The 27,692-nt window shown below is 32.6% G+C and overlaps 10 protein-coding genes and 2 pseudogenes across 10 annotated transcripts; 8 read left to right on the top strand and 4 right to left on the bottom strand. All coding sequences in view use genetic code 6, as the record gives it.

The window, feature by feature from the left end:
- Positions 1–321: 321 nt before the first annotated feature.
- SS50377_21666 (Cysteine-rich membrane protein 2) lies at positions 322–1,191 on the top strand (the record flags this gene model as incomplete). Its single annotated transcript, XM_067905575.1, has 1 exon — positions 322–1,191. One exon carries the CDS (start codon positions 322–324, stop codon positions 1,189–1,191), a length of 870 nt encoding a protein of 289 aa, XP_067766892.1.
- A 2,776-nt stretch (positions 1,192–3,967) lies between these two features.
- Positions 3,968–4,333, top strand: SS50377_21667 (uncharacterized protein; the record flags this gene model as incomplete). Its single annotated transcript, XM_067905576.1, has 1 exon — positions 3,968–4,333. The coding sequence occupies one exon, from the start codon at positions 3,968–3,970 to the stop codon at positions 4,331–4,333; it is 366 nt and encodes a 121-aa protein (XP_067766893.1).
- Positions 4,334–4,934: 601 nt separating this feature from the next.
- Positions 4,935–6,476, top strand: SS50377_21668 (Cysteine-rich membrane protein 2; the record flags this gene model as incomplete). Its single annotated transcript, XM_067905577.1, has 1 exon — positions 4,935–6,476. The coding sequence occupies one exon, from the start codon at positions 4,935–4,937 to the stop codon at positions 6,474–6,476; it is 1,542 nt and encodes a 513-aa protein (XP_067766894.1).
- A 347-nt stretch (positions 6,477–6,823) lies between these two features.
- On the bottom strand, positions 6,824–7,030 carry SS50377_21669 (Cysteine-rich protein; the record flags this gene model as incomplete). The annotated part of the gene is made up of 1 exon (XM_067905578.1): positions 6,824–7,030. The coding sequence occupies one exon, from the start codon at positions 7,028–7,030 to the stop codon at positions 6,824–6,826; it is 207 nt and encodes a 68-aa protein (XP_067766895.1).
- Positions 7,031–7,047: 17 nt separating this feature from the next.
- On the top strand, positions 7,048–8,214 carry SS50377_21670 (uncharacterized protein; the record flags this gene model as incomplete). Its single annotated transcript, XM_067905579.1, has 1 exon — positions 7,048–8,214. One exon carries the CDS (start codon positions 7,048–7,050, stop codon positions 8,212–8,214), a length of 1,167 nt encoding a protein of 388 aa, XP_067766896.1.
- Positions 8,215–11,226: 3,012 nt separating this feature from the next.
- On the top strand, positions 11,227–12,766 carry SS50377_21671 (Cysteine-rich membrane protein 1; annotated as a pseudogene).
- Positions 12,767–13,358: 592 nt separating this feature from the next.
- On the bottom strand, positions 13,359–13,970 carry SS50377_21672 (uncharacterized protein; the record flags this gene model as incomplete). The annotated part of the gene is made up of 1 exon (XM_067905580.1): positions 13,359–13,970. The coding sequence occupies one exon, from the start codon at positions 13,968–13,970 to the stop codon at positions 13,359–13,361; it is 612 nt and encodes a 203-aa protein (XP_067766897.1).
- A 638-nt stretch (positions 13,971–14,608) lies between these two features.
- On the bottom strand, positions 14,609–15,022 carry SS50377_21673 (uncharacterized protein; the record flags this gene model as incomplete). The annotated part of the gene is made up of 1 exon (XM_067905581.1): positions 14,609–15,022. The coding sequence occupies one exon, from the start codon at positions 15,020–15,022 to the stop codon at positions 14,609–14,611; it is 414 nt and encodes a 137-aa protein (XP_067766898.1).
- Positions 15,023–15,653: 631 nt separating this feature from the next.
- On the bottom strand, positions 15,654–16,475 carry SS50377_21674 (uncharacterized protein; the record flags this gene model as incomplete). Its single annotated transcript, XM_067905582.1, has 1 exon — positions 15,654–16,475. The coding sequence occupies one exon, from the start codon at positions 16,473–16,475 to the stop codon at positions 15,654–15,656; it is 822 nt and encodes a 273-aa protein (XP_067766899.1).
- Positions 16,476–18,449: 1,974 nt separating this feature from the next.
- Positions 18,450–20,188, top strand: SS50377_21675 (Cysteine-rich membrane protein 2; annotated as a pseudogene).
- A 2,616-nt stretch (positions 20,189–22,804) lies between these two features.
- Positions 22,805–24,652, top strand: SS50377_21676 (Cysteine-rich membrane protein 2; the record flags this gene model as incomplete). Its single annotated transcript, XM_067905583.1, has 1 exon — positions 22,805–24,652. One exon carries the CDS (start codon positions 22,805–22,807, stop codon positions 24,650–24,652), a length of 1,848 nt encoding a protein of 615 aa, XP_067766900.1.
- A 592-nt stretch (positions 24,653–25,244) lies between these two features.
- SS50377_21677 (uncharacterized protein) lies at positions 25,245–25,589 on the top strand (the record flags this gene model as incomplete). Its single annotated transcript, XM_067905584.1, has 1 exon — positions 25,245–25,589. The coding sequence occupies one exon, from the start codon at positions 25,245–25,247 to the stop codon at positions 25,587–25,589; it is 345 nt and encodes a 114-aa protein (XP_067766901.1).
- Positions 25,590–27,692: the final 2,103 nt, after the last annotated feature.

Consider the following 27,692-nt stretch of genomic DNA (forward strand, 5'->3'; position numbering starts at 1 on the left):
ACATGAATTATATTTATTAATAATAAAGTCCGTATTTACGTAATACTAAATTATAATATATGATTATTTATTTTTATTACTATTTGAAAACTAATCTAAGTTAATATGAAATCTATTTTGTTTTTACTTTATCGTAACTAGCGTATTTATAAATATATCCGCTAAAAATTGTAAAAATTACTCATTTACCTTAAGATAATCTATGTTATTTATATAGCTCATTAATATAAGTTATTCTATAAAATTCTAGTTTCTGTTATACCCATTTGAAATTTATGCAACAAAGTATTCATATTATTAGTATAGTCAGCTTCATTAAAAATGAAAGAAGCAAGAATTTGCTCAGGTTAAAATAACACTTGCTTGGTTGATTAATATTGTCCTTCACTGCAGACTACTAACCTGCAATGTTAAACATGTTCTAAGACAATAAGAGAGCATTATGGTTGTAACTGCGTAGACTTTAAAATGATTAAGAATTGTTTAAAATGTTAAAATGGAAGATGCGTAGAATGTATATATCAATATTCACTGCAACCTAATGGCACGTGCTTTAAATGTGCGTTAGATTGTTTACGCTGTGACAAAACGTAATGCTTTGAATGTATAGACGGTTATAATCTGAATTTATGGACTAATTAATGTGGGTTTCCGTGCGAAACTAATGCTGATTGTAAATATTACAATATAGGCTATTGCAATAAATGTTTAAAAATCTGTGAATTTTGTGACTAATAATGTACTTAATGTTCTACAAAAGAATTCTGCACGAATTGCTATGTTGGAACAACTTTATTTAATGGAATTTGTACAAAATAATGTATTAATCGTTTAGTGGACCATTACTGCTTAAATGGAGAATTAGCACAATGTGATGAAAATATAACTTCCCAATGTTATTGTAATGAAGTTTAAAACTGTAGAACTTGCAACGAATCTAAAAATGGGTGTGCATCTTGCATGCCACATTTTATAATGGGTGAAAATGATAGATGTACCTACTGCGAATCTGGATTCGAGCTAGTAGGTAAAATTTGCAGTCCAGTAGAAGATTTAAATCCAATTTGTCCAATTCCAAGTAACGACACTATTGTTTTTAATATTTTGTTAGGAACATTAGTAGCTTTATGTATTATTTGGGGAATGCTCGATATTATTTTATGTAAAAAGATAAAAAATAAAAAGTAGTGAGGAATTTATTATTTTAAATAAACAAAAGCTTTCTAATACTTGATTTAGATTTCAGAATATGTTGTTAGTCAGATTTGAAATATCTAGATTTTTAATTGTATGAATGATACTAATTTTAGGTTTATAAATATTTAACTAGATCATAAATTTTGTAATTTCATAATATGGTTTAACATAATATTAAAATAACATGAGGATAATTCTACTATACAATGCTGACGCATACACCCAGATCAAATAGTACAATTATGATAAATTGAGAATACTAGTCTATAGATAAAGCGGAGTACCAGTAATAGTCAATGCCGTGTTAAATATTATAATAGTCAGTTTTGTCATTTTTGATAAATGTAAGTAAATATTATCTGCCGAGGCAAAATCAATTGCTACAGGGTAAGCATTAAAGAGATTCATCAAGGGTTGTTAATTACTGACTATCTAGCATAGATAGATTATAGTCATGTATGATAGCTAAAACTAATAATAGTAAGGTATATGCTAGAGAAATATAGTTTATGAAGAATTAGAATATGCTATTTAATACATAAATCTAGATAAAAACTAGACTTCAATTTGATATATACCAGTAAATTGATTAGAATATCAAGACTAATCTTAGATATAGAAACTGCTAGTTAATTATTATGTTTTTCTTGTCTTATATAAACATTAGCTAACATAAAATGACATATGCGCCAATAATCTTAAATAAGTCCTCTCTCAATTGTACTTAGAGCTATTTATACCATAACATAGCGCTAGCATAAGATTTAGAATAAAAAGATTGTGCTGAATGCAGTTAAGAGCGTGCAATGTGTTCAGGTAACTACTATCATAAATTGATTGTGAAAGTTAATATAATAGAGAATACTTATATTCCTACAATAATGTTTTCACTATTATATAAGCCTTTAGTAATATATTAACCCAGATCAAGCGTGCAGAGTATGCTAATATTGCTAATATGAGTCTATGGGATCATATGATATTTGTCTAAAAAGTAAAATCCAATAATAATACGATTGCAATTGCGACAGCTCTTGAGACTCCTTAATTTGCAAATCAGTAAATATTAAATGACATTCATACTGACACCAATAACATAGTATCAACATACAGATAACCTGTGCAGCCTGCCTCCCACGCTATTATTTCAAGCTAATTACGTTTAAAATTATTCCAAGGATTACTATCTGTTCTGCAAAGAGGATTCATCTCCGATGATGTGTGTACCAGTTGGATACACAATTTTATTCACTCAGGAACTTCTTGGAAACCATTTTAGTTAGGTAATTGAGATATCTACTAATATCAGGTTTCTCAAAATTTCACACTTTGTGAAGTTGAAAATAGCGATAGATGCTAAAATGATACAGTATCACCGGATAATGAACGCCATGTATGTTGAATCATCCAAAATAAGGAGTAACATGCTAGATACAACATATATAATTATTAACCCTGATCAAATGATATGAGGAAATGGAATAAATGTGAAAATGGTTTATTCTTTAAAACGGGTACATACAAGATATAAATCATGAACAATTATAATTTTGCCTGTGGGTGTCGAAGAGCTGCACTAACTGTGAGTTGAAAAATTAGATGAAAATCATACCAGGTTAGTAGGCTGCGTGCTGTGCTTTTTTTAATGTGCGAAGAAGGATGGAAAATATGTTTCATACGCAGTCAGGAGCTCAAGGATGGTGAATTCTATCATGGTGGAAGGCATATCAAGTGTGGTACCGATGGTATATCCTCTTTGTGCACATGTGGTAATCTTCACACCTGCTTGCTCCGTGATGGGAGGGCCTCAATCCAGTGCATGAGAGGCTTCCTTCTGTCTGATTACCCATGCTACTGATATCATAATGTTATTATCTATATCAAAATAGCTTCATGTAGTACTCTGAGCTGTAAAGAAGCATGCCGTCAAACCAATTTCGGGGACTATTGGTCAAATAGTAATCGATAGCAGCTGTGCGACTATCGGCCAGGTTATCTATTTTAATAAGAAAAGCAAGGTTCTCAGCTATCCCAGTACTGATAGCAACATCTTGTATCCATGACCTGTAACGTGGCGATATTAATCCATTATATTTTAATTTAATTGGATTCATAAAACAATAAGGACCATATAATCTGTTATACCCTAGTATCACATATTAATCCTACTTTTCAGTGTAGGTGTAATTGGACTTTTAGGATCCTCATTTATATTCAAAATTTAGTATATACAATAATATATAATACGTACATAAATTTTTATAAAGAATCGCCATCGACCGCTAGTTTACTAAAACCAGTGTTATGCTCAAAAATTATATTAGCAATATTTTCGATTACTATAGTGAGCCTAAGTATGGGGAATTATATGTATTTTTAGGATTGAAAACCCCCACCTACACATGATTACAGTAGCATATAGTATGTTTTCTTGCCAAATATATTATATTTAAATTATATTACTAAGTTAATATTAGCGCAACTAGCGGTTCATGCCTTCTTGACGGAATATAAGGTAAGGCTGGCCTGAAGGCCCCAGTAACAACAATTCTGGATACTACGCTTCCATAGATGCTGCTAGATAGAACTATCTTCGTATTTTTCGCATTTACCAGTTTAGAACTTGTACTCAGGGAGATAATAACATCATTTAGTATTCTCCTCACCTCAGATACGAAAGTTAGCAGTGTTTGTGCACCACAATCATTTGTTTGGACGTCAATTCCGCAGGCTACAGCAGCACTCCCAATGTATGCGCCACCCTCCGTTAATGCCAGCTCACAATATGCTATCATCTTAGTTAATTGGTATTTAGTAGGCAACAAGATCAACATCGCACCAATCAACTCTATATCACCAGAGTTCCAACTTTTAGCAGAATTTAGCGCAAACTTCGTAAATTACTTAACAGTAAGCACATGCACTGAAAAAATTGTTATATTCCTGTAACCTGCTGGACAAATAGCTCCATATTTCAGAAAAAAGTACTTATAACATATTTCAGAATTTTTTAATCGCAATTCCCACAGGCACACTCACAGGCCCTTCTACTACCCAAATGACCAGTATTTTACTCACTACACTTCTCTACGCATCCATCTTATTTAGCGCATGCTGCTTCAAGTATTCGGGCTGAAATCCCAGGCCTTCCACTGCGGGTGGAACAGTTGTAGCATTTTGCTGCTATTTTATCAGTTTTAGTGGTATATACATTGATACAAGTTTATATCTAATCAGCTGAAACGCCTTTACGATTTGAAAAAGTATACAGCGGAAACTAAATTTGAAAATAAAATATGCGAAATTATGGTATATGGTAAATGTATAGAAACAATGATTTGTAACTGAAGATGTATGTTAATAATATATAGGTCCAATACAATCTATATTGATAAATAATTTCAATATAATTTAAATATGATCTATTTAATATATTTTTTTAATATAAAATAATAATTTGTAATATGCGTAAATATTTCACATTACATGAAACTTTTAATTGTAATTTAGTATTTTGAGGATCTAGTTTTATTTTTATATTCATATAAGTATTATATAATCAATAAAGGAAAAATTGAGATAGTACTATTTAGATATAAATATATAAACTTTAAAAACTATCGTTTTTACTTTCGCACAATAATAATAATAATTATAAATAAAAACAAGTACGCAAATAATATCATTTATATTAATTCGTATATATAAGTGTAAATACAGTTTCTAAAGTTTATTAAATGAACCCCTACATCTGCCCTACCAAAAACTGTCCAGATGGCACTGTTTGCCCAAGCACTGACAAAAAAAAGCCACAAATTTGCAAAGCGTGTGAAATATTCAACTGCAAGAGGTGCTAGTTGTCTTCACGGGGCAAGTGTTAAGCATGCCGATATGGATACTACTTAGAGAGTAATACCTGCAAGGCATGTAAGGAAAACTGTGAAAATTGTGGCAGCCGCGGATGCTCCAACTGTATCCCAGGATACATAGTTAAAGACGGTTAGTGTGTTAAATGCGTGCAGGACTGCAATATCTGCAGTGGATAGTGGGTATGCAAAGATTGCAACCAGGGATTTTTTAAAGATAGATTCCATAATTGTTAGCCCTGTTCCCTAGGTTGCAGTGAATGCACTAGCAAACGGTCCTGTAGCCGATGCTTACCTGACTATAATTTTATAAATAAAGTGTGCCAGAAATGCCCAGAAAACTGTATAAACTGCGAAGATAACGTATGTTATGAATGTATAGAGGGTTACAAGATTTTTGATAATGACTGCTTGCCTTGCCCAGAAAACTGCAAAAAATGTTCCAGATACTAAGAATGCTAAATTTGCAAAGATGGTTATTTGCTTGATAAGATGGCTAATACGTGCACGTTCTGTAAGGCCAACTGCCGCGCATGTTTGTCGAAGGATGTATGCGGCCTCTGCAAAGACCACCACGATCTGGTTGGTGGTGAGTGCGTTCCGAGCGAATGCAACATAAATAATCCCTGCGGACCTAACTAGTTCTGTGATGCTAAAAGCACTGGCTCGACTTGCGTTAACTGCATGGAAGGATGCGCTACTTGTAATACCGCAGAGGTTTGCAGTAGATGCTCAACTGGCTACTTGAAAAAGGATAACCGCTGTTTGAAATGTTCTCAAAATTGCTAGCAATGTTCAGTAGTTGATACATGTGATTTGTGTTTGGATGGATATAGATTCACCAATGATTAATAGTGCGTAAAGGATTAGTGCGAAGATAAAAGAGGTTGTCCTTAGGGTAAGAGCTGTAAAGAACTTGATTCTGGAAATATATGTATTTAATGTCCTGATTTATGCAATGTTTGCTCTGACACAGACACTTGCACAGAATGTTTAAAGTATGCACGGTTTTCGTCTGATGGAAAGTGTGTCGATGATTAATGCCAATAAAATATTAGCTAGTTCGCTGGATTTTACTGCAAGGTATAAGATAATGGTAATAGTTGGGAGTAGTGTCCTGCTAATTGCTTCACCTGTGATAGCAAAACTGTGTGCACCTAATGCAAAGATAATGCTCCTCCTGTAGATGGAGCATGTGTTATCTAAAACAACTAAATAAGTAACGGATCTATAATCGGAATCGTTGTTGGCATAATAGCTGTAGTTGGCATTGTTATAGGCGGAGTAGTATATGCTGTTTAAATGAAGAAAAAATCTAATTTAGTTTAAAAGAATAGTAATGTAAAACCTAATAAGTAAAACATATAATTTCAAATTGACGAATCAGTAAGAATACTGACCAAAACTGAATGATGAATTCCCTCCACTATATTTCAATATATATTTGATAGTTTTTAACTGAACTTCGACTTCTCTATCCTCTAAGTACAATCTGTCTCATACCCCAAAACGCAAAAAGCAAATTTCTGAAATCCGAAGCAGCTACACTAAATTAATAAATATTTACATCCAACGTCTCACTTTCATCATTACTACCTCCACTTCATTACTGTTTTCCGCTTTGCGACCTTCACCCTCCTAAGATACCAGAAAACTCCACCAGAAGCACCCAACACGACCGATTTAACGGCCAGCGAAATTCCTAATACTGCCCCAGAAGACAGACGATTACCTTCTTCCGCACTTGCAAAGCAAAAAGTTCATATGGCAACAGCCCCGTCAGTACAATTCGCGCACGTACCATCTTCGATTCTGTAGCCGTATAAGCAGTCCCCACATTTTTTGCTGTCATCAGCTAAGCAAATTCTGCAGTTTAGGCTGGCCCCGCATTTGCATTCCGTGACCTGCCCGCGGCTCCCGCACTACACAGCCTTACAACCAATGCAAGCGTGCCCGTCTGTTAACATATCCGCACAAACGTCTGATGCACGTTCATCGCTTAGCCTTTAGTTCAGCTATCACACATTTTAGCGTTTTGCGAGCACGTACCGCACCTGGAATCGCACTTCGCACAGACACCTCACAGCATAAAAAGCCTTACGCGCAGTTGCTGCATTCCAGGTTCTTGTCGATCGCGTACCCAGAAATGCAGGTCGCGCACCTTCATAGGTTTTTAAGCTTACAGCTCCAGCAGTTAATTGACAGGTTCTATTAACACTGCTCTTTCACGTTACCAGAGCAGGTGAACCAGTTACATTTTCTATAAAAAGTATCTTTAGATAATCATGTACATAACTGGTCTGCGCAGCCCCTGCAGTCAGTGTTATCTTCCTTGCATACTGCGCAGTTATCAGTACAGTTTTTGCATATATTATCGCAGATTTAATTTATATCGCAACTGCCGTCATCTACTTTGCATTATTTTTAGCATTTACCACGTTATACAGAAAAATTAGCTTTACAAACCGTGCCGTTATCGTTATTAGCTAAGTAGGAATTGCACTTTTTATCTGCACATGTATCGCACTAGTTGCTTATGATAGAAACCCCATTCTTACAAATCGTGCAAACCGAGCTAGATACGCAGCTTTCAGGGCAGGAAGTACATTTTTCACCTTCCCATCTAAACCCAGATTTGCACACCGCACATCTTCATGTACATTCTGTGCAGCTGATATAACAGATTGAGTTGGTCCTGCAGTCACCAGTCCTGGTGCATTTTTTCTCGCATCTCCTTTCTAGCATCGAAAATCAATTTTTGCACACCATCCATATCTCTTTATTATCTGACCAGGGCTTACATTTTTCGTCTTTTCAAGAAACGCAAATATTGTTTTCGATCAAAAATCCTTACTAAAAAGTTGTGCAAGCGGAGAAAGAACTTGCATTTTGCTTAGTTGCAGGGCGCAAAATTTTCTATCGACGGCGCGAATCCGCTAAGACAGGATTTGCTGGTGCTGGCGTTATAACAATTTAGTACAATTTTGGGATTGCCGGTCTTGAAAGTTACAGATTTTCAGGTCGTGAGAGTTCAAATGATGTGATTTTGAAGGATTTGAGTTAATTTAAATATTTAGCTTTTTGGAGATAATTTAGAGCAGTTAGTTGTTTTAGAAGAAATTCAGGGACTATCATTTTCCTGCATTTCTGACATTAATTTATGAGAAAAATGGTATTATGATTGCAATTTTAGTACTTTTTAGCAGAAACTGAGTTTTTACTGCAATTTGCATAACAGTTATATCATGTATTACTTACAGTAACGAAGCGGTTTTCTGCGTAGAATGTGCAATGTGCAATTTTCGCGTTATTGTATTTTAAAAATGAGGTATTGCATGAGGTGTAGATTGAAAAATAATAGTTAGTTGTCTTTGCTGATGATTAGAAAATTAGCCTGGGTGAGTTGGGGAGGCGCATTTTGCGTATATTTGATTGATATTATATATAATATAGTATAATAAAAAATTGTTATGGTGTTATTAAGTTTTGTATTTCTTAAATTGAGATATGATAATATAGGTATTAAATGTGCGATATCCAAAAAATGTATGAATTGGAAATAATGGGGTTAAAATATATTTCTGATAGAATTAAATAGGATTATGTAATTAATAATATAATATTAATTTATGATTATTTCTTTTTATTTAGCTCGTATATGGTGATAATAATACAGGTTAGAAATAAATGTACATTTTAATTGATTAGTTTAGTAGAATTAGTTATGGAATATATAAAAATCAATAACTCAATGTGAGACACAATTTATATTATAAAAATTCAGAGTGAGTAGCATTATAAAGATTGTTTTAAGTTTTTATATTACGAATATATTAAATTAGGTTCTGAAATTTTATTTTAGAAATTATTCGTTACAAATTCTTGTATTATGTATAATTCTATTATATATTATTAATATCAGAAATGCAATTAGTACCATTGCCTGGTAGATAATCTATTAACTTTAGTTCAGTAAGCAATACTAAATAAGAAAATAAATATTATTAAATTCTTTAAATAACATTAATTTTACTTAATAATTGCTTTTGCAAATAACAACCTAGCATATTTTTTTTTCTAAATATGATCTTTAAAGATGGATTTAATATCATTATATAGTAATTAAAAAGTAAAACAACATTTTTTAAAGATAATTACTATGCTGATTCCATTATTAAAATGATTTTTTAATATATTCTTAATCATAATATAAATTTATTTATTTCAGATGATAATTTACTAGATTAATATTAAGGAGTTATATAAACCAATATCACACCATATTTTATGGATTATAGATTTACTTAAAAATAATGTCATGAGAGAACTATATTCTACATTATTCTAAAATTTAGAATCTAAGTAAAATAAATCACTCATAATATGGTTTAAAAGATTTTTCAAAGAACTTTCGTAATTAAAAATGCAAATACTTACTATAGTATTTCTATTAAAACTACTATGACATAGTTAGATTATTTTTAGATCAATTTATTGTGGAATAAATATCAGCACTAGGTATTATTTTTATGAGTATAAATAATTTAAAATTATGTTTCTTCATATGGTATTCAGTAAAAATTAGATTTATTTAAACTATTGATAGATCTACTGTTATTAATAATATATCAGTATATAATATTATATAAAACATTGTATTAATAGTTATTTTGATATATTTAAGTTATAATTAGGAATAGATAATAAGTAACTAATCGTTATTATAATGAATAAATTATTCATTGTTCTATCAGTAATGTGTTATCTTAATTAATCTATTCTTAAAATATCGCTATTATAGTTTTTCCTTTATAACAAAAAATTAACAAAATGAAATTATTTTAATTATACCTAAGAGTTATCATAGTATATGGCTCTATATAAAATTTAATATTATTGTTAAATAAATATGTAATAAAGTTTTGTATATATCTTATTATTAGTTAACGTATGCACATCATATATGATTTTAAAATAGTTAATATTAGATCCAATTAAACTTTAAAATGTATATTAGTGGTAAATCAACATTACCAATAAATAAATGCGAAGTCTATACTTTCTGTCCCTAGATGGCTGAAACGAAGTAAATATCCTAGAATGTAACAAAACTCATATTAAAAAAGGATAATGTTGCGTTTGTTCTAAAAATACAACTATAATAAATTATCAAATTTGTACTGATCATAACGTTGAGTTTGTACAGTCTATAGATAAATATTACTACAAAATTACTGAACTCGTTCACCTATCATATGAATTGTGAAAATTGCAATGATACTTTAAAAATATATACAAAATACATCGAAGGTTTTATTTTAGACCAACTCAATTATATATAGACGGCAAGCTAATAAATAATGTTGATAATATAATAAAAGAGTTTCCTAGTATAAATAACGTAAATTCTACAGAAAATAGTGTACCGGCCTCCATTATCTATGTTTTGCACATTATATAAAGGTATTAATGATACTAAAATTCTTATCATCCAAGGATAATATACAAAATTACATACAATTTCGTCAATGGTAAATACTGTCTAAATGGATTTATTACAGGTAGGGGTGAAGATTCTGCTTTGTAATATAAATGTGGACGCACTAGTTATTGCGTTACATTTAATCGTAAAACAATAGTGTGTAAAAATATCTTAGAAGCATGACAAACGTAAAGTTGGTCTGAGTATTAGTTATTTTTAAATACCTATACATATAGTTATTAATAACAATATAGTATAAAGGAAACTTATTACTAGTTCTAAAATAACTGCGATCTTATCTAATATATTGAGAATTTTTAGTTTTTAGTTTTTATTATGTTATATTAGTATTATACAACTATAATTAAACTCAATTTAAAAATTTAACTGTTTTAAAGATTATAAGTTATTACGTATTTGGCATATATAATAAGTATTACAATCAATGCATATAATAATAAAAGCTGCTTCTTTTCTTTTGCCCAATCTACTGCTATTCATGTATAATTACCTTAAGTAAATTTTATTAAATTATGCTCTTTTGTACATCATCAATTCCACACATATTATCAAATTTATCCAAAAAATATTTTACTTCCGTTTCAATATCTAAAACACGATACCGCCAATTCTCATTATTATTCAAACTTATAATCTATGCATATTTTCATCCCCATAAAAATGTCAAACTAGTGTAGTCCTTCAAATAAAACTTCCTGCGATGCAGGTTACTTCTGTCCATCCAACGTATCAGCTGATGCCACAGCGTGTCTAGTCTGCAAATCAGAATGTGCAACCTGCACGGGAGACACCGCAGAAGCTGCTAAATGCTTAACCTGCGCGCCTGGAAAGTATCTAATCAGTGATTTCTGCACCGCCTGCGACGCAAAATGCGCTACCTGCACAGCAGAAAGCACCTGTCAAACCTGCAAAAATGGTAACTTTTTAAATGGAACCACCTGCTCAGCCTGCGTTTCAGGATAAACCATGGCATGTACCTGCGGCTCCGTTAAAAACTGCTCCACATGCGCGGCGGATATGAGCAAATGCAAAACATGCATAAACAATTTTGACCCCTCTGGAGGCACCCCTTGCGAGAAATGCTTGTCAGGATTTTTCAAGGAGACCAAAGATGGGAGTGAAACTTGCACAGCCTGCTCTGCTAACTGTATAACGTGCACTTCTAGCTCGGTTTGCACAGGCTGTGAGAATGGGTTTTCTATCAACTCCAACAAGTGCGTATCCTGTGCAGACGAAAACTGCACTACCTGCACAGCTAACAAAGATACCTGCACGGTGTGCAAAGCTGACTTTTCTGTGGAAAATAATAAATGCGAGAAAAAAATGCAAAGTAGGTGATGACAGCTGCACCATGAACTAAATCTGCGACAATATCTGTAAAGACTGCACCGGGAGCTGCGCTACGTGTAAGGAAGCTGTCGACAAGTGCACGACCTGCAAATCTGGGTTCATTTTAGCAGGCGATAAATGTGAAGCGTGCCCCAAGGATTGTGCGAACTGTGACGATGACAAAGCCATCTGCAAGCTTTGCAATGATAATTTTTTCACCGAAGATAATACCTGCACTAAGTGTGATGGAAATACGACAAAACAGTGCAAGTGCGGTGAAGCAGTTAACTGTGCTACTTGTGAGGCTTCTAATAAAGAAAAATGTGAAACCTGCATCACTGGTTACAAAAATGGTATAGATGACACCTGCTCCACCTGCAACGATGGTTATTTGATGGTCAAAATGATATGCACGAAATGCGAGTCAAACTGCGCCACATGCCACGAAAGCCTCGAAAAGTGCGACACATGCGCCAATTCGTACACAATGAGCATCAATTAGACGTGCGAGAAGAACTGCTCTACTGCACTGGTAAATGGAAACGCCTGCATCGGCACTGATAGTTCTGCTTGTGGAAGTAAAGGGCAGATAACGGAGTGCAAGTGTGCAAATGCTAAGAACTGTCTCATATGTAATGATAGTAATACGACGTGCGGCTCCTGCCTCCCTGGATACAAATTTGAGTCTGATAAATGCGAAAAATGCGAAGATGGTTATTCTAAAACTGGGGACTTCTGCTTCATCCCCAGAAAGGAGGCTGGGAACCTCTCAGGCGGCGCGGTGACTGGAATTGTGATTTCTGTTCTGGTGGTGGTAGGGGCCGTCGGTGGCGGTCTGGCGTATTACTTCATCAAAAAAGGAAAGAAGTGAAAATTATTTGTATTTTTCACATGAATATTCTAGTGTTGTCAGAATATGTGAAATTTAATAATTGATTTATCAGAAATCAAATTTCTCATTGTTCCCATTATTAATTTAAATTATGCTAGATATAGACTAAATTTAATATTATTACATCGGAACTTAATTAAAGCTACTTTTATAAATAAAATTTACAAAACTCGGCTAGAAATGGTTTACGAAGCTTTAATAAAACGATATTGAGACTGCAAATACCATTGAGCAATATGTATTATTTCTATGCTATTGAATTATTTTAAATATCATGAAATTTCATTATTAACCTTCAGTACTTAGCTGATATTATTCCTTAGGTAGCTCTACTATTAGTTAGATTTCATTCTGTTCTAAACTAACAAATAGGTTATTTTAATATAATATATAGTAAATATTAAAATATCATTTACATGAAGTAACTCTAAATATTAACTAATATCATATTTTGAATGGAATACCTTAATATCATGCCTAGTAATAAATGAACATTACCAGGACATCTAATAAAATTCTATTCTTATACTAAGCAAAATGTACTAAATCTTCCTATGTATGGCCAGCACAATCACTTGGCATGAAACTCACTTCCATTCTGCCCGCACCCTAGCAATACTCTTACCTATTTTATAATGTCCTATATTCTATTATTCAACTTCCAGCAACATACATCCACTATACCTAGCAAGCTGAGTTTTCTTGGGTCTACCGAATAAGCCTTAAAACTTGCAGATTCGAAGTCCTCGTTACCCGTGAATTTATGATTATTCACAGCACTCCTCCTATGAAATTCTTAAATTTCCATCAGTTTCACTAGCGCATCTAAGCAACGCATCAAAATGACTACCTAGAAACCGCGAATCCAGAACTTGCTAAATGCTCCCATTTCCTATTACGACTAAATCGGAATAACAAAGCATGCAAGGTACCTGCATGGATGCAGGATAACCATATTGGAAGGACCTGAATTTTACGAACCAGAGCAGTTCAATTTTAGAGCATCGGGATGCGCTGAAAATGCGAAAGATAGAGGAGATGGTCGGCAAAGTTAGGGGCTCAGTAAGGGCGGGCTGGAGTCCAGAGGTTGGCAAATTTGCATGTTCTGGTGCGGAGTTTTCAACTGGTGCTGGGAAATTTGACGAAATGATTTTGCTGCTGTTGCGCCATGTGGGGATATCATATTTTTAAGTTTTATGGTATAGCTTTATTATATAATAATATATTTATTAATGCATAGGAAAAGTATATTATATATGATTATATATTCTAAGAATGGAAAATGTTGAACCTGAAAGCTGGTAGCTTGCGTTAATAGGTGCTTACTGGATGAGATCAAAATTCTCCAGTTAGTGTTGGGTCATATTAATAGGCTAGTTTACAAGTGCATGATATGAAAAGTGGTAACTGTAAGTCACTGAAACTGAATATATTATTCAACATTCGATCTAGTTCTTTATATCCTTAAACACCATACAAAGTAACGAAGCTAATTATATTATATTTTTCTATTTCAAGTTCATTCTCGTGGTTCCATTACCATTAGGTAGTTGTATTCTCATTAAAGCCACTAGTATTTAATTATACTTTTACTATTTTTATATAAATCTGTATCTAAAGTATCATTATAATTCGATACAAAATTGTCCTGTTATGCTAGTTTTACTGAGAGATGTCACAATCATTTTAATAATAACTATAAAATTAGCTAAGTTGTTCGAAATTGTAGGCTATGGTGATCGTACTGATACTGCATACATTAAATACTGATTAAGATACTATATAGCGAAATTAATTCAGCGCCAGCCTGATAACCTATCTTCACTAATTGCGTAGGCAAAAAATAAGTCTGTTCCATACCACTAATATTTATTTCTGGATCACCTTCAGCAACTGCTCTGGAAATTTGCCCAAATACTGTTAGAGTATCAGAATTATCAATCGTGCCACCTACAACGCTGCTTAGGCTAGGCACTGAAATTTAGCATTGTGGGTCATAAGAGTCAGAGCTTTATGAGATCCGGTAGTAGTCTACCAACAAAACTCAATATTTGCAAAAATATATACATGCCATGCTTCCAGTCGCTAAAGCACTTGTGTTGATTGATTTTTAAATTTAGTGTCGTATGTATTCTTGTATGTTGGTATTTCTACACTTTAGTTAAGCTAATACTTTGAAGCAACATAAAAGTACTCACTGATACTTTCTAAGTTATAGTGTATTTATAACATCATTTATCGATAATTGGAACTTCATACTACTCAAGTATACCTAGCCATTATAAAATGATCTTTTGCTAGAAGAGCTACAAATAATAATATTTGGATAATTTATCGCTAACAGACTATTTTAGTTTAAGTAAGTACTACGCAACTAATATTATTAATATCCTGTAGAAACAGTAAGCATTTCAACTATTTAACTATAATGATCGTCTCTACCATAATTGTCCTGGTATGAAATAATTGCATACTTTAAAAAGTTTGACTTTATTAGTAACGTGTTACTATATGCGTAAATAGCTACTCACTAATTCGTTACATGATAACATGGAGTTCAAACTGCTAAAATAGTTTGTAGCACGATTTCTGTATAATTCCATCATGATAATACTCAGATTCCGTCATTAGCAATCCAAGTATATTTAAGATATAAAATAATTTGCAATTGATATGCTACTATTGCTAGCTGAATATAGCTGCTTGAGCATATTATTGTGATAGTAACTCTGTCATTATGCATGTTCCAATTATAATATTCTGGAGATAATATTTTCATATAAGTTTAAAACACCTTTAGAGATTTATAATGTAATCTACGCAAATTAATTATCACTAGTAAAGCTAATTAAGAATGTACGAAGTTTCAGAATGATACTCTAGTGTGTGATAGACTGGCAGCTACCTTGCTGATAGAATAGTAGAACATGCGCTTTGAGAATATAAAGAACCGTAGAGTAATACCATGATTGTGTTAAACTGACTATCTGTTATTATTATGGCCCTCTTTAAAAAATTACTCAATATGGTGGTATTCAGCCAATAAAATTGTCATTGCAATGTGTATCTTAACTGTTCTTTCAATTTTAGCGTATAGTTTCACTCTTTCTATGATTAGAATTTGCATGGGTATATTTTCATATATAGGCTATTTTTGTTAAAATTAGCTTCTAAGCATATTATATTCATTCGGACGATCTAACCCAAAATCATCATAAACAGATTTAGTAGTAAATAGAATCAGATAGAAACGATATTAAACTTTTACTTCTACCTTGTCATATTTACTACCGTAAATTTTTTTATATAGATATACTTAAATTTGGTATTTTATATATGTACTGAATAAAGCATATTGTACTATAGTATTATTCCAAATATTGCTGGAGACTTATTAACACCAATCCGACCAATTGATTTAAGCTTCCATGGTTGAAAAATAATTATAACTTGCGAGCAGAAGCCTGAATGCAAATAAAGGTGTTAATGCAGTTCTGTACTTGTGGAAAGACTCTACAGTAATAGTATTTGAATCATTTTCTGCTATTAAGTACCAAACTAATTATTAATTATAATTTTTAAGTAACCTAAGTAGGACAAAGATTATTAAATATGGTAAAATAAAATAAATATGTACAATAAATTTATTAGCATTACCTTTTTCCCCATACTTTAGTTTAATCAACATCGGTTAACTAGATATTTTCTTATTGAATTTTTAATATGATTAGTTAAAATTGACTGTTATTTTTTCTTGATGATGAACATATAAACCACAAAACTGACAATTACACCAACCGTACCTATCATGCGGATATCTATTCCAATATATATCAAATACTCATCTGATGATCTGTGCATGGCAAGTACCATCTGTAGGAGAATCATCTTTACATTTAGAAATACCCCTGTAGTACCAAGGCACCATCCAAAAAGAGTACAAGATCATTTAAGGAGTTCCAAAATACATCACAATTTCATTATTCGTGTTGTGACCCATGAAATAACTAAGTCTTTCGGACGCTGATAAATGCTTGTTAACTCTTTTTGGATGGACGCTTACTACTCTATCTTGTAATATTCTTTGCTAATATTTTGCATATTATATTTTATCGTCTACAAGTTAAATGTGCTACGATTCAGGCTAAAATTAACCATATTTTATTTTATGCCATTATACTATTTTATGTTTTAAATTTTAAATTTTAAATTTATTTTATTTGTTATTTAAGGAAATAAGTATTATGGAAACTAGGATTATCTTTTATTAAAGATATATGGTTAACTATCAGTTATCGTACTTTCATTTTAATAATTATATTTTTGCTATATTATTTTAGTCCTTATTCAATTTATTTTCATAGCGTTTCTCGCTTTATCAAGAGTTTCTAAATATTATAGTTTCATCTATTGGTATGAAAAATGAGTTAAATAGATAAAACAAAATATTGAATTTAAAAGTTAATACCCTTGAATTGTTTTCATGTTGCGGGCTGTTCAAACACAATCTCATACGTGTCATATTTCTCACGACCCGCTGTAGCCTAAACGAACTTTGAAATGAAGTTTTTAAGTATAATAAAACAGCTTTACAAAATAATTTTTAAATTATTTAAAACATAAATTTCTGTAGCAGCAAAAGGTACAAGAGAAAAGTGAAAAGTGATGTGTACATTTTGGTTTTGTTAAAATAAATTATTCATAGTTGTTTTATTAATCTGAAATTGATCATGGACTTTTTGCTTCTCTCTGTTCGATTTCCTACTATGTGGTTGTACGGTTTCAGCTATTACTTAAAACTTACAGCTATTTGTTAATTATTATCATAAAATATACTAAATAATAATTACGCAAATCGGTAAATATAATATGATAATTTAGAGGTATTATATAATTATTTTGTGTCATTTGTACTAAACTATTTTGTGCTCAATTATGTATTAATACAATTAATAATTAAAATTCAATGTAAAGCCAAACCCTAGTTAATTCGTATAAAATTCATCTGATTAAGCAAGTTACATCCAAATATAACGGAAATCAGCGAGAAATAAATTTTGTGCTCATTGAATTTCTGATAATATTTGAAATTTATATATTCAGTAATTTATGCTTTCTTAATGGATATAATCTAGCTATTTATTAAATTGTTGGAAAATTGACAGTTTAACTCGTTTTGTTAAGTACTGCTATTAATGATAGTAAAATTATAACCAAGCACCAGAAATTATAGAATCAACATATATACAATTGGTTCATTATTTAAAATACACCAAAATATATTATGATAAATAAACTAAGTATAACCAATTGTTAAATTATCGTATGTATATAATAATTACAAAACGAATCCACAAATTATATTTTCTAAGATTAATATTAATTATATTTCTAAATTAACAATTAATTAAATAAAAACTTCGTTAACCTGAAATAGATTATTACATAGATGTAGACTAATTTATGAAGTTTCAGTAATATTTCAATATTTGTAAATATATTCATTTATATTAATATAATCTATTTTTGAATGAATATATTAAATTTATATCTATTAATTATATATTACTAGCATTCATTTAATATTATTTTTTTTAACTAAAATCCACATTATAGTTTACATCAAGTTTAATATAATATTTCGAAGTTCTATTTTCAGAAAATGACAGAAACAGGGACTTGCTCAAATAAAGTCTTCACCTGCAAGGCTGGAAATTTCTGCCCTGCAAATAGCTCAACGATCGTAAAATGTCAGCCATGCTCGGAAACTATGGTATATGGATAAAGTTGTTACTGCTAAGACAGCAAACCCATAGACAACTGCCAAGAATGTGCGGGTAATCGCTGCTCTAAATGCCTGTCTTAGACATTTTTATAAAATGGTAAATGCCTAGATTGTCCTCCTTACTGCGATACCTGTGCAGACACAAATTCTTGCATTACGTGCACCGAAGGTTACGAAAAGAATCCATATACCGGTATTTGTGAATTATTCTGTAAAAGTGAAGATGAGTGTCTGCGCATCGGAGAAGAGTTTGGGGAACCTGCTACATCAATGGCTTAAACTTGCATTCCGAATTGCTTAGTGTGCTTTACAACCACAACTTGCGAGTTCTGCAATCCTAGTGGGTTTATCAGTACACTATCAGGGCAATGCACTAGCAAATGCGTAAATATTTAAAACGGAAATTACTGTGACAACGGTACTGCAAAGCCTTGCGATGAAAATCTGACGTCAGAATGCAAATGTGGCCGTGCGGACTTTTGTGCTTCTTGTAATCAAGCTGGTACCTAGTGTAAAAGTGTTTGCCGCATATGAAATTTAACAAAACTGGCGAATGTGACGGTTGTGAGGACGGATTTGCTCTCGAAAGCAGCTAGTGCATACCCTGCACAGACGAAAATTGCAAGACTTGTCCAGCTAAAAAAAATATCTGTACGGCGTGCAAAAATAACTTTATGGTGTAAAACGGCAAATGCGAAAAGCAATGCACCACCATTGCCAACTGCACGGCCAGCCAAATTTGTGACAAAATCTGCAAAACCTGCACAGGCAACTGTGCCACGTGCAAGGACGCCGTCGACACCTGTATGACCTGCAAATCTGGATTTATCTTGGAAAACTAAAAATGTGCAGCCTGTCCCAGCGACTGCGCGAACTGCGACGGCGATAAAAATGATTGTAAAATTTGTAAAGAAGGCTTTTTCGCCAAAGATAAAATCTGCAATACTTGTGATGGAAACACGACCGAAAAGTGCAAGTGCAGGAATGCAGTAAATTGTGCTACCTGCGATTCTTCTGAGATAGGAAAGTGCGGAAACTGCATCACTGGCTATAAAAAGGCTGACGACGGTACCTGTTCCGCCTGCGCCGACGGCTATTTGATGGTCGAAATGGCCTGCAAGAAATGTTAGTAAACGTGCGCCACATGCTCATAAAGCATCGAAAAGTGTACCAGCTGCATCGATTCGCACGCCATGAGCATCAATTAGACGTGCGAGAAAAATTGCACGGGTGAACTTGAGGATGGAAAGGCGTGCACGGCAGAAGTGGTTATGGAGTGCGGTGGAAATGATCAGATAACTGCATGTGAATGTAAAGATGCTGCAAACTGCCTCAAATGCGATAGTTCTGACAATAAAAAATGTGAATCCTGTATGACAGGCTACAAATTTGTGAATTAACAGTGCGACAGCTGCATAGACGGGTACACTGCTGTTGGAAAGTTGTGCTTCCCATAGGACGATACGCTCAGTACCAACCTTTCTGGCGGAGCTGTTGCAGGCATTGTTATCGCAGTTCTGATCGTGGTTGGAGGAGTTGCTGGTGGCGCTTTCTGGTATATGAAGAAGTCCAAAGTTAATTAGGAAATAGAGAAGTATAATTTTAGCAGGTAGTGATAATTTACTTGGTATCAGGGTTTATGGGCAGTAAGCTGGAGATTCGAGTGGAAAGTATTCTATCGTTTCGATACGAGGGAGCATCATCTATGGTAAATTGAACTCTCCATTAATTCTTTCAGCAAAAGTAACATCTTCTACATTAAATTAATAATAGTCAATTACTTATTCATTGACTAAAGCATTTGAGTCTAATTAATTAATTTTAGTAATTATGTCATTAAATTATCTAATTCTTTTCTATGAGATAACTCCTTAAACCCTATCGTTTAGATTATTGATCATCTCATTGTACTTTTCTGTTTTAGTTTTTAATAATTTAATCTACTTGTTTTTATATACAGATGAGATTTATTTTTCTAGTATGAGTGATATTTAATTATTGTTCTACTTTATTTAATCTTTTAAAATAGATATATGTTTGTAATCTTTTTAATATTTATTCTCTTAACCTATTTTAATTTTATCTGATTGTTATTACGATCTGATCTTTCTAATCTTACTAATATCTTGTTTCAATAGTTTAGTTTAAGAATTATTTAAATCATCCTTTGATATTTCAACTAGTTTATTTTTCAATAACTTAATATGATGAAGCTATAACTTTTATTGCTATTATTTTTAGTAGTACTCTTAGAGAGATATCTCTCTTGAAGTATTGTTATATAACTTGCTACAATTTTTGCAGAATACCTTTAATGTTTGATTATACAAGCGCTGTGTGGTTGTGTTCTATTTTATAAACATAAAAATAGTGTTTTCAAGAATTACTATTTTATGTATTTACTTTCTTGAATGTGACATCTTAATTATGCTCTATAAAGAATGAAGTCAAATTTGGTATTGAGAAGTTATCCCATGTTGTTGAGCTTGTTGACATCTTACTCTATGAGCTTATCTGATTAAAAATACCTCTAGTTTGTCTCATAGGATGCTTAATTCGAATTCTGACCTAACGCTACCCGGCCCTCTTACAATCTCTAGAACGATCGCTTTCCACCATGGCCGGTTGAAATGTTATTTTGTTAAGTTATTCTGTTTCTATTTTATAAATTAATCTCTATGTTTGTTGATCATTTATTAGTCAAATTTGACTTTGATCGTATTCATATAATGGAGTAGTAAGTAATACATTCTAAAAGTATGGTTCAGTCGGCTTCGGTTAAAAAAAGGCAAGTCATGGTTATGATCGCAACACGGTCATAAAAAATTACTTTGACGGTTTTAAACTAGAGACTACGGGTGCATGCTGTTAGTACTAGTTACTTAATTCTAGAATAATAAATTATTGAAAAATTAAATCTTAATAATAGAAACTAGCTTATTAAAGTGAATATAATAATATATGAAGCACAATTATTATATATTACTTAAATTATATATTATAATATATTTTAGTTATGTAATTTATTAATTAAATATGAAATTAAATGGTTTATGATAATGATTTAATTATTTATTAACCAAAACAAACTATTTTTACAATTATCTAAATTAAAAATAATAGTAATTTCCATTTCCTTAAAAGGATATTTATTGTACTTATTTAGTGTAGAACAAATATTGTTGAATGAGGATTATAATAACTAATATTTGTAACGTATTGATATAAATTTTAAATTGTAAGTTATCAAGATAACTAGTGTTATGATTTACAAATATTAATATATTAACATTAAAACAGATGAATGTTTGAAATAAATGTTACTGTTTGATAATATTTAATGATAATACATATTTGGTATAAGTAATCTCACATAATATATATTCGCTTTAAATATTATAACAAATCTACCATTCATCGAATAAGCTTTGACTGCAAAGCATATGCGTAAATTCTAACGATATATTTGTAATACTTATATATTTTATTAAAATTTATCATCATATAAAATGATTGATTACAAATAAAAATTATTTCAAATATAATGAAATCTACGCTTCTAATGAAATTCATATTTGATTATAAACATCTTAAATTATAGTTAAAACCTAAACAGCATACATACCTCGATTCAATAGAGAACTAAATTGTAAATTTAAAAAACTTTACATTATTAAATTTAAATATTTAAATATATCTGTATACACATAATAATCGTATGATATCTTGATTCTATTATCGGTTTAGGTATAAATATTGCTTTTAATAATATATATTGTTATTATATTTAATATATATATTTATATAAAATAGTTTATTATTAAAAATCACCATAGATAAATAATACTATAATAAGCATAATAAATAAATAAAAATATAAAATAATAGTTATATTTATATATTTAATACATAAACTTATTACATAATATTAATAACAAATCATGATTAATAATAAATAAACAAATAAAATATATGACAAACATTATTGTAATAAAATATATGTATTACTTATAATTTTACGTATTATTTAACTTTTAAAAAATATAAAAATTAACAGTATATGAAGTTATCATCGATATAAATGAAGAACTATTTTTTAGTGTTTTTATGATTTTATATTATTAATTTTAGAGTAGTTAATCCAAGTTAACCGCTTATCACAAAAAGCGAAACTATTTAATCCTAATTATTTATGAATTAAAGCACTTATCGTAAAATTTCATTAACTAAAAATGTCCGGAACCTGTACTGATAGCCAAAATAATTGCAATGAAGGAAATTATTGCCCAACAGGAACTACTACTGAAAAAGTATGCATTACATGCACTGTCGGTTGCCTTACTTGCTCAGGTACCACCTTATAAGACACTGTGTGCGCCACTTGCGCAGAAGGTCAGTTTGTTGATGACAAAAAATGTTCATCATGTGACTCCAAATGTAAAGTCTGTATCACTACTGCAACCACCTGTTCTGTCTGCCAAAACGATAACTTTTTAGAGAATAATACATGCAAAACATGTACTGCCAATCAGTTGAAGCCCTGCATGTGCACAGCCGCCCTTAATTGCACCACCTGCGCCAGCGATAAGACGAAGTGTGCCACCTGCAATGGAAATTACAATTAAGATGCTGCTACACCCTGCTCTACCTGCAACACCGGTTTTTTTGAGAGTACCACCGTTCCAAAAACCTGTACAGCATGCCCTGCCACCTGCCTCACCTGCACTTCTGCCACCGAATGCCAGACCTGCGCCAATGGCTACGTTTTGGCCGGTTCCACTTGCGTTCCTTGCGAAATTGCTCAGATGAAGCCCTGTGTATGCACGGATGCTGCGAATTGCGCCACCTGCGCCACCGACAACACTACATGCGCCACCTGCAACGGAAACTACAACCAAGATGCTGACACGCCCTGCTCGACCTGCAAGCCAACATTTTTCGAGGATACGACGACGAACCCAAAAACCTGCAAAGCCTGCTCAGCTAACTGCATCACCTGCTCTTCTGCGACCACGTGTACACTTTGTTATGGTGGCTTCGCTGTTGAGAATAACAAGTGCGAAAAGTGTACAGCCTAAAACTGCGCGAACTGTACAGATGATAAGGACACCTGCATCGCCTGCAGATACGGATTTGACCTTATAGGCAACAATTGCGTCAAAAACTGCTCAACAGATTTCGATTGCAGCTCTACTGAAATTTGTCAAACGACCTGCAAAACCTGCACTGACAACTGCGCTTCCTGCAAGAATACGCTTAGCGAGTGCAAAAGCTGCCTTTCAGGCTACATTTTGGAAGGCACCTCCTGTGCTAAATGCGGAGATAACTGCGCCAATTGCGACGGGAATAAAGCAGTCTGCCGGCTGTGCAAGCCCAACTTTTTCCTGAAGGATGGTACTTGCACGACCTGCGCCAGCAACACCGTGTAGCAGTGCGAATGCGATTTAGCCGTAAACTGCGCAACCTGCTAGGCTGCAGACGCTACAAAATGTGAAAATTGCATCACTGGGCTCAAGAAGTCGAATTTGGGTTCTTGCAACGAGTGCTCGGAAGGCTTTTTCATGAGCTAAAACTTGTGCTCCAAATGCGGTGACGTCTGCAAGAGCTGCTCAGGTGACGGGGAAAGGTGTGATACTTGTACTACTGGGCACACGATGAGCATAAACCAGACATGCGAAAAAGACTGCACTGATGCTGTTACTGATGGCAACGTTTGCGTTAGGGAGTAAGTAGTGGCGTGTGGGAGTGATAGTTAGACCGTCGCATGCAAATGCGACACTGCGGTAAACTGCTTCAAATGCAACGGGACTGATAGCAAAAAATGTGAGTCCTGCATGCCAGGATACTAGCTTGCGGAAGAGGTCTGCACTGGGTGCACTGAGGGAGCTGAAGCTGTTGGTGCTTTTTGCTTTCTCTCTGGTAATAAGTCTAAAAATAACCTTTCTGGCGGAGCTATTGCCGGCATTGTAATTGCAGTTTTGATTGTTGCTAGTGCGATAGGTGGCGGGGTATTCTGGTTTATGAGGCAGAAAAAGAAGACATCGGTGTCTGTTGAAGGGTCTGCTGGCATACAGGAATGAAATATTTTATTGGTAGCATTTATAGATGTGTAAGAAGTTAGATCCTACCGGTACTAAAATTAATTAGATTATAATTGTTTACCTGTGACCATGCAATTTGTGAATGGTCCCGCTGCAGATGGGAGACTTCCCCTCAAAAGGCACAATAAATTGATTCACACCAGAGGATGTTAAGTAGAAAATTGTTTACTATATTGTGAACATTATCAGCTTAGGCGTGTTAATAAAACTGGTTTTAAAGTTAAAACATTGTTGTACATTTCTCTCAAATAGATTTTAAATTTTTATGTTACCTTTAAATAAACCTAGCATCGCTGTAATCACACTTACTCTACTATAAATTTAATAATATTTCTTAATTACATAATTAAATAAATATCATCCTTAACTGGATATAGATTTACATAACTAAAATTTCGTTAATAAATTTAGAAGAATCTTTATATTATATCTTGTTAAACACAATGAACAAGTTATTCCAAAATAACATTATATTGTATCTAAACAACAGTAAATATATACTCTCAATCGAAGATCTATACAAACTTTATTCCATCTTAAAGTTTAGTCGGTGCAACTAGAAATACTGATAATGCAGCATTCAGCAAGTACTAATGAAGATAGGCTCTTATTTTTGCAAGCAACAGAGTCGTCTGACTAACCCGCTTTATTCGTAGCTTGTTTCGCCATTCATTTTAAAACTATATATTGGATACTATATGAAAAATAATAGCATTTTGTAAATAGAAGTGTTTTCTAAAATTCTTAATACTAGGATATTGTCCATATCGACTAGCCACTAGTACGACATAGTAGAGTACTGTATACAGGGAGGTAAAGTATAATAGTAAAAAATTTATACATCTGGTGCGTACTTAGTATAGCAGTTAAGCTTTATCGTGTTGCCTGTAATGATTTAGCTCACGATATCCAGTGACATTTTACTTATTCATAGTATAGAGTATAAATTTCGAAGAACAAAACATGCAAATACTGCAAAAATAGGTATGAACGATCCTTAAGGCCCCTAGGCTATATGACAACTTTCTTGGTTCTAACAATAACCATCATTCCCACAAGATGGTTGAATGCGAATATTTCTATCAAAAGTTATCACCTTGTGGGCGCATCTAGCTCACAAAAAATCACTACCAACCCGGCCAAACCTAAAACGCTGGAAAACATTCCAAGAAAAACTTCCCAGTTCACCGTATGCACACAAAAACACTCCACACAAAACCCCACTCCAACACCAATAAAAAACACACAACTGCTCATCTCTCGGTCCCCATTTTCACGTAACGCCCTTCACGGCTATTTACCTGCCCGTTAAATATACTTACCCCATCTACACCTAAAAACACATCCAGCGATGCCTTATCGATGCCACCCGCTCCATATACCATAAATTCTGCACAAATTCCTATCCATACATCGCGCAAGCTGCATTTGCAGCCTCATGCCCAATTTCTTACCCCGTTCCACTTCCTTGATTAATTTATCCGCACAACCTGAAGCAAACCTGGCAAGCAAGAAAATTACCAAAACGCCTAATTATCACATATAAATAGCACCTGCAAAACCACCACCCCCTTATATCATGTCAAAAACTTGAAGCGAACTCACTGAAACGTATTCAGACAAACAGCAGCTGAAAATGACACAATTAGAGCCGAATTTTAGTGTGCAGAAACCCGAATTCTTATAATCCTGCGAGCACCGCCTCATCGCGAAATTCCAGTCCTTTCCAGCAAATCGCAATTTCGCGTCCGTAAAATTTGGCGGTGCCAGTTCACGCAGGGTTTTGGTGGGGGGCGAAATTCAGAGAAATTCGATATATGCTAATCAGGTTATTAGCGATTTTGCGTATTTTTAGTGCTAAAATGACGAAAAATGGTTCAGTTTAGTGGAAAGAGATTTGAGGGCTTAGAAAGGCGATGTGTTGATTTTTGGGAAGTTTCTAGGCGTGTGCAGGCTAAAATGAGCGTTTTTGCTCGAGTTTCCGCGGAAAAGGTGCGGCGGGCGTATAATAATGAGATTGACTGTTAAAAAAATTGATGTAAAGTAAAACCGTAGTAGATGAAATGTTGGTAATGGGGGATGGAGATGGGTAAATTGTGTCATTTTTAGGTGTATTGAGTAATAGCGTTTCTGTGTTTAAAGTAATGGAAGTAAGAACTCATTATATTGCATAAATTAGTCTTTTAGCCGTTTTAGAAGCGTGTAAAGGTTAATAAATGATAAAAATAGAATAAACAAGCTGTAATAAAGAATAAAATAATTTTCTGTTACAAATGCAAAAAATATAATTTATGTGTGTATACTGAATGTTTTGCTTGTATTTCTTAGCTTAAAATATAAAGATAGTAATTATTATGAGTATAATGTATGATTTAGTAAATTAGGGATTGGTTACTAAAATTTTGAGAATATATTATTTAGACCGCAAAGATTTTATTTTGTTAAATAGAAAAATGATTATATAAGCTTAATATAGTTAATTTAGGTATTATATTAGAAAATAATATCAAAACTATATTCAATAAATTTATTCTGCTAAGAAGATGTTTAAAATTGTTAATGCTAGAATAATCTAGGAACCTTGTTTATTTATCAGAAATTCAAGTGTACATATAATTAATAAATGTTAAGCTGCTAATAGTCAGCTAATTTAGAGTTATACTATGATAATATAAAATATACTTAAAGCTAGTAAGTTCTTTGTCAATAATTAATTTGTGGTAAATTTATATTAATCCTGCATAAAATGGGCTAAAGTATTCGATTTTTGATTAAAACTATTTTAATCGGTTAGTACATCTCTAGTATATTGTATTATCACTATAATATGAAGGTTTGTATAAATAATAAGATTATTTATACATTATAATATAGTAAAATTAATGATGTTAGATGTTTTCCAATTTGACTTCATGTTGACTTTTATATTTGAGTTAATGAAAATTAATTAAATATAGTATCAGCACTATTATACAGAATAAATTTACGAATTTTTTCACAAATATATAAAAATCGATTT

Source organism: Spironucleus salmonicida, chromosome 2 (genome assembly GCF_000497125.1).
Source record: "Spironucleus salmonicida strain ATCC 50377 chromosome 2, whole genome shotgun sequence".
NCBI classification, from domain to species: Eukaryota; Fornicata; order Diplomonadida; family Hexamitidae; genus Spironucleus; species Spironucleus salmonicida.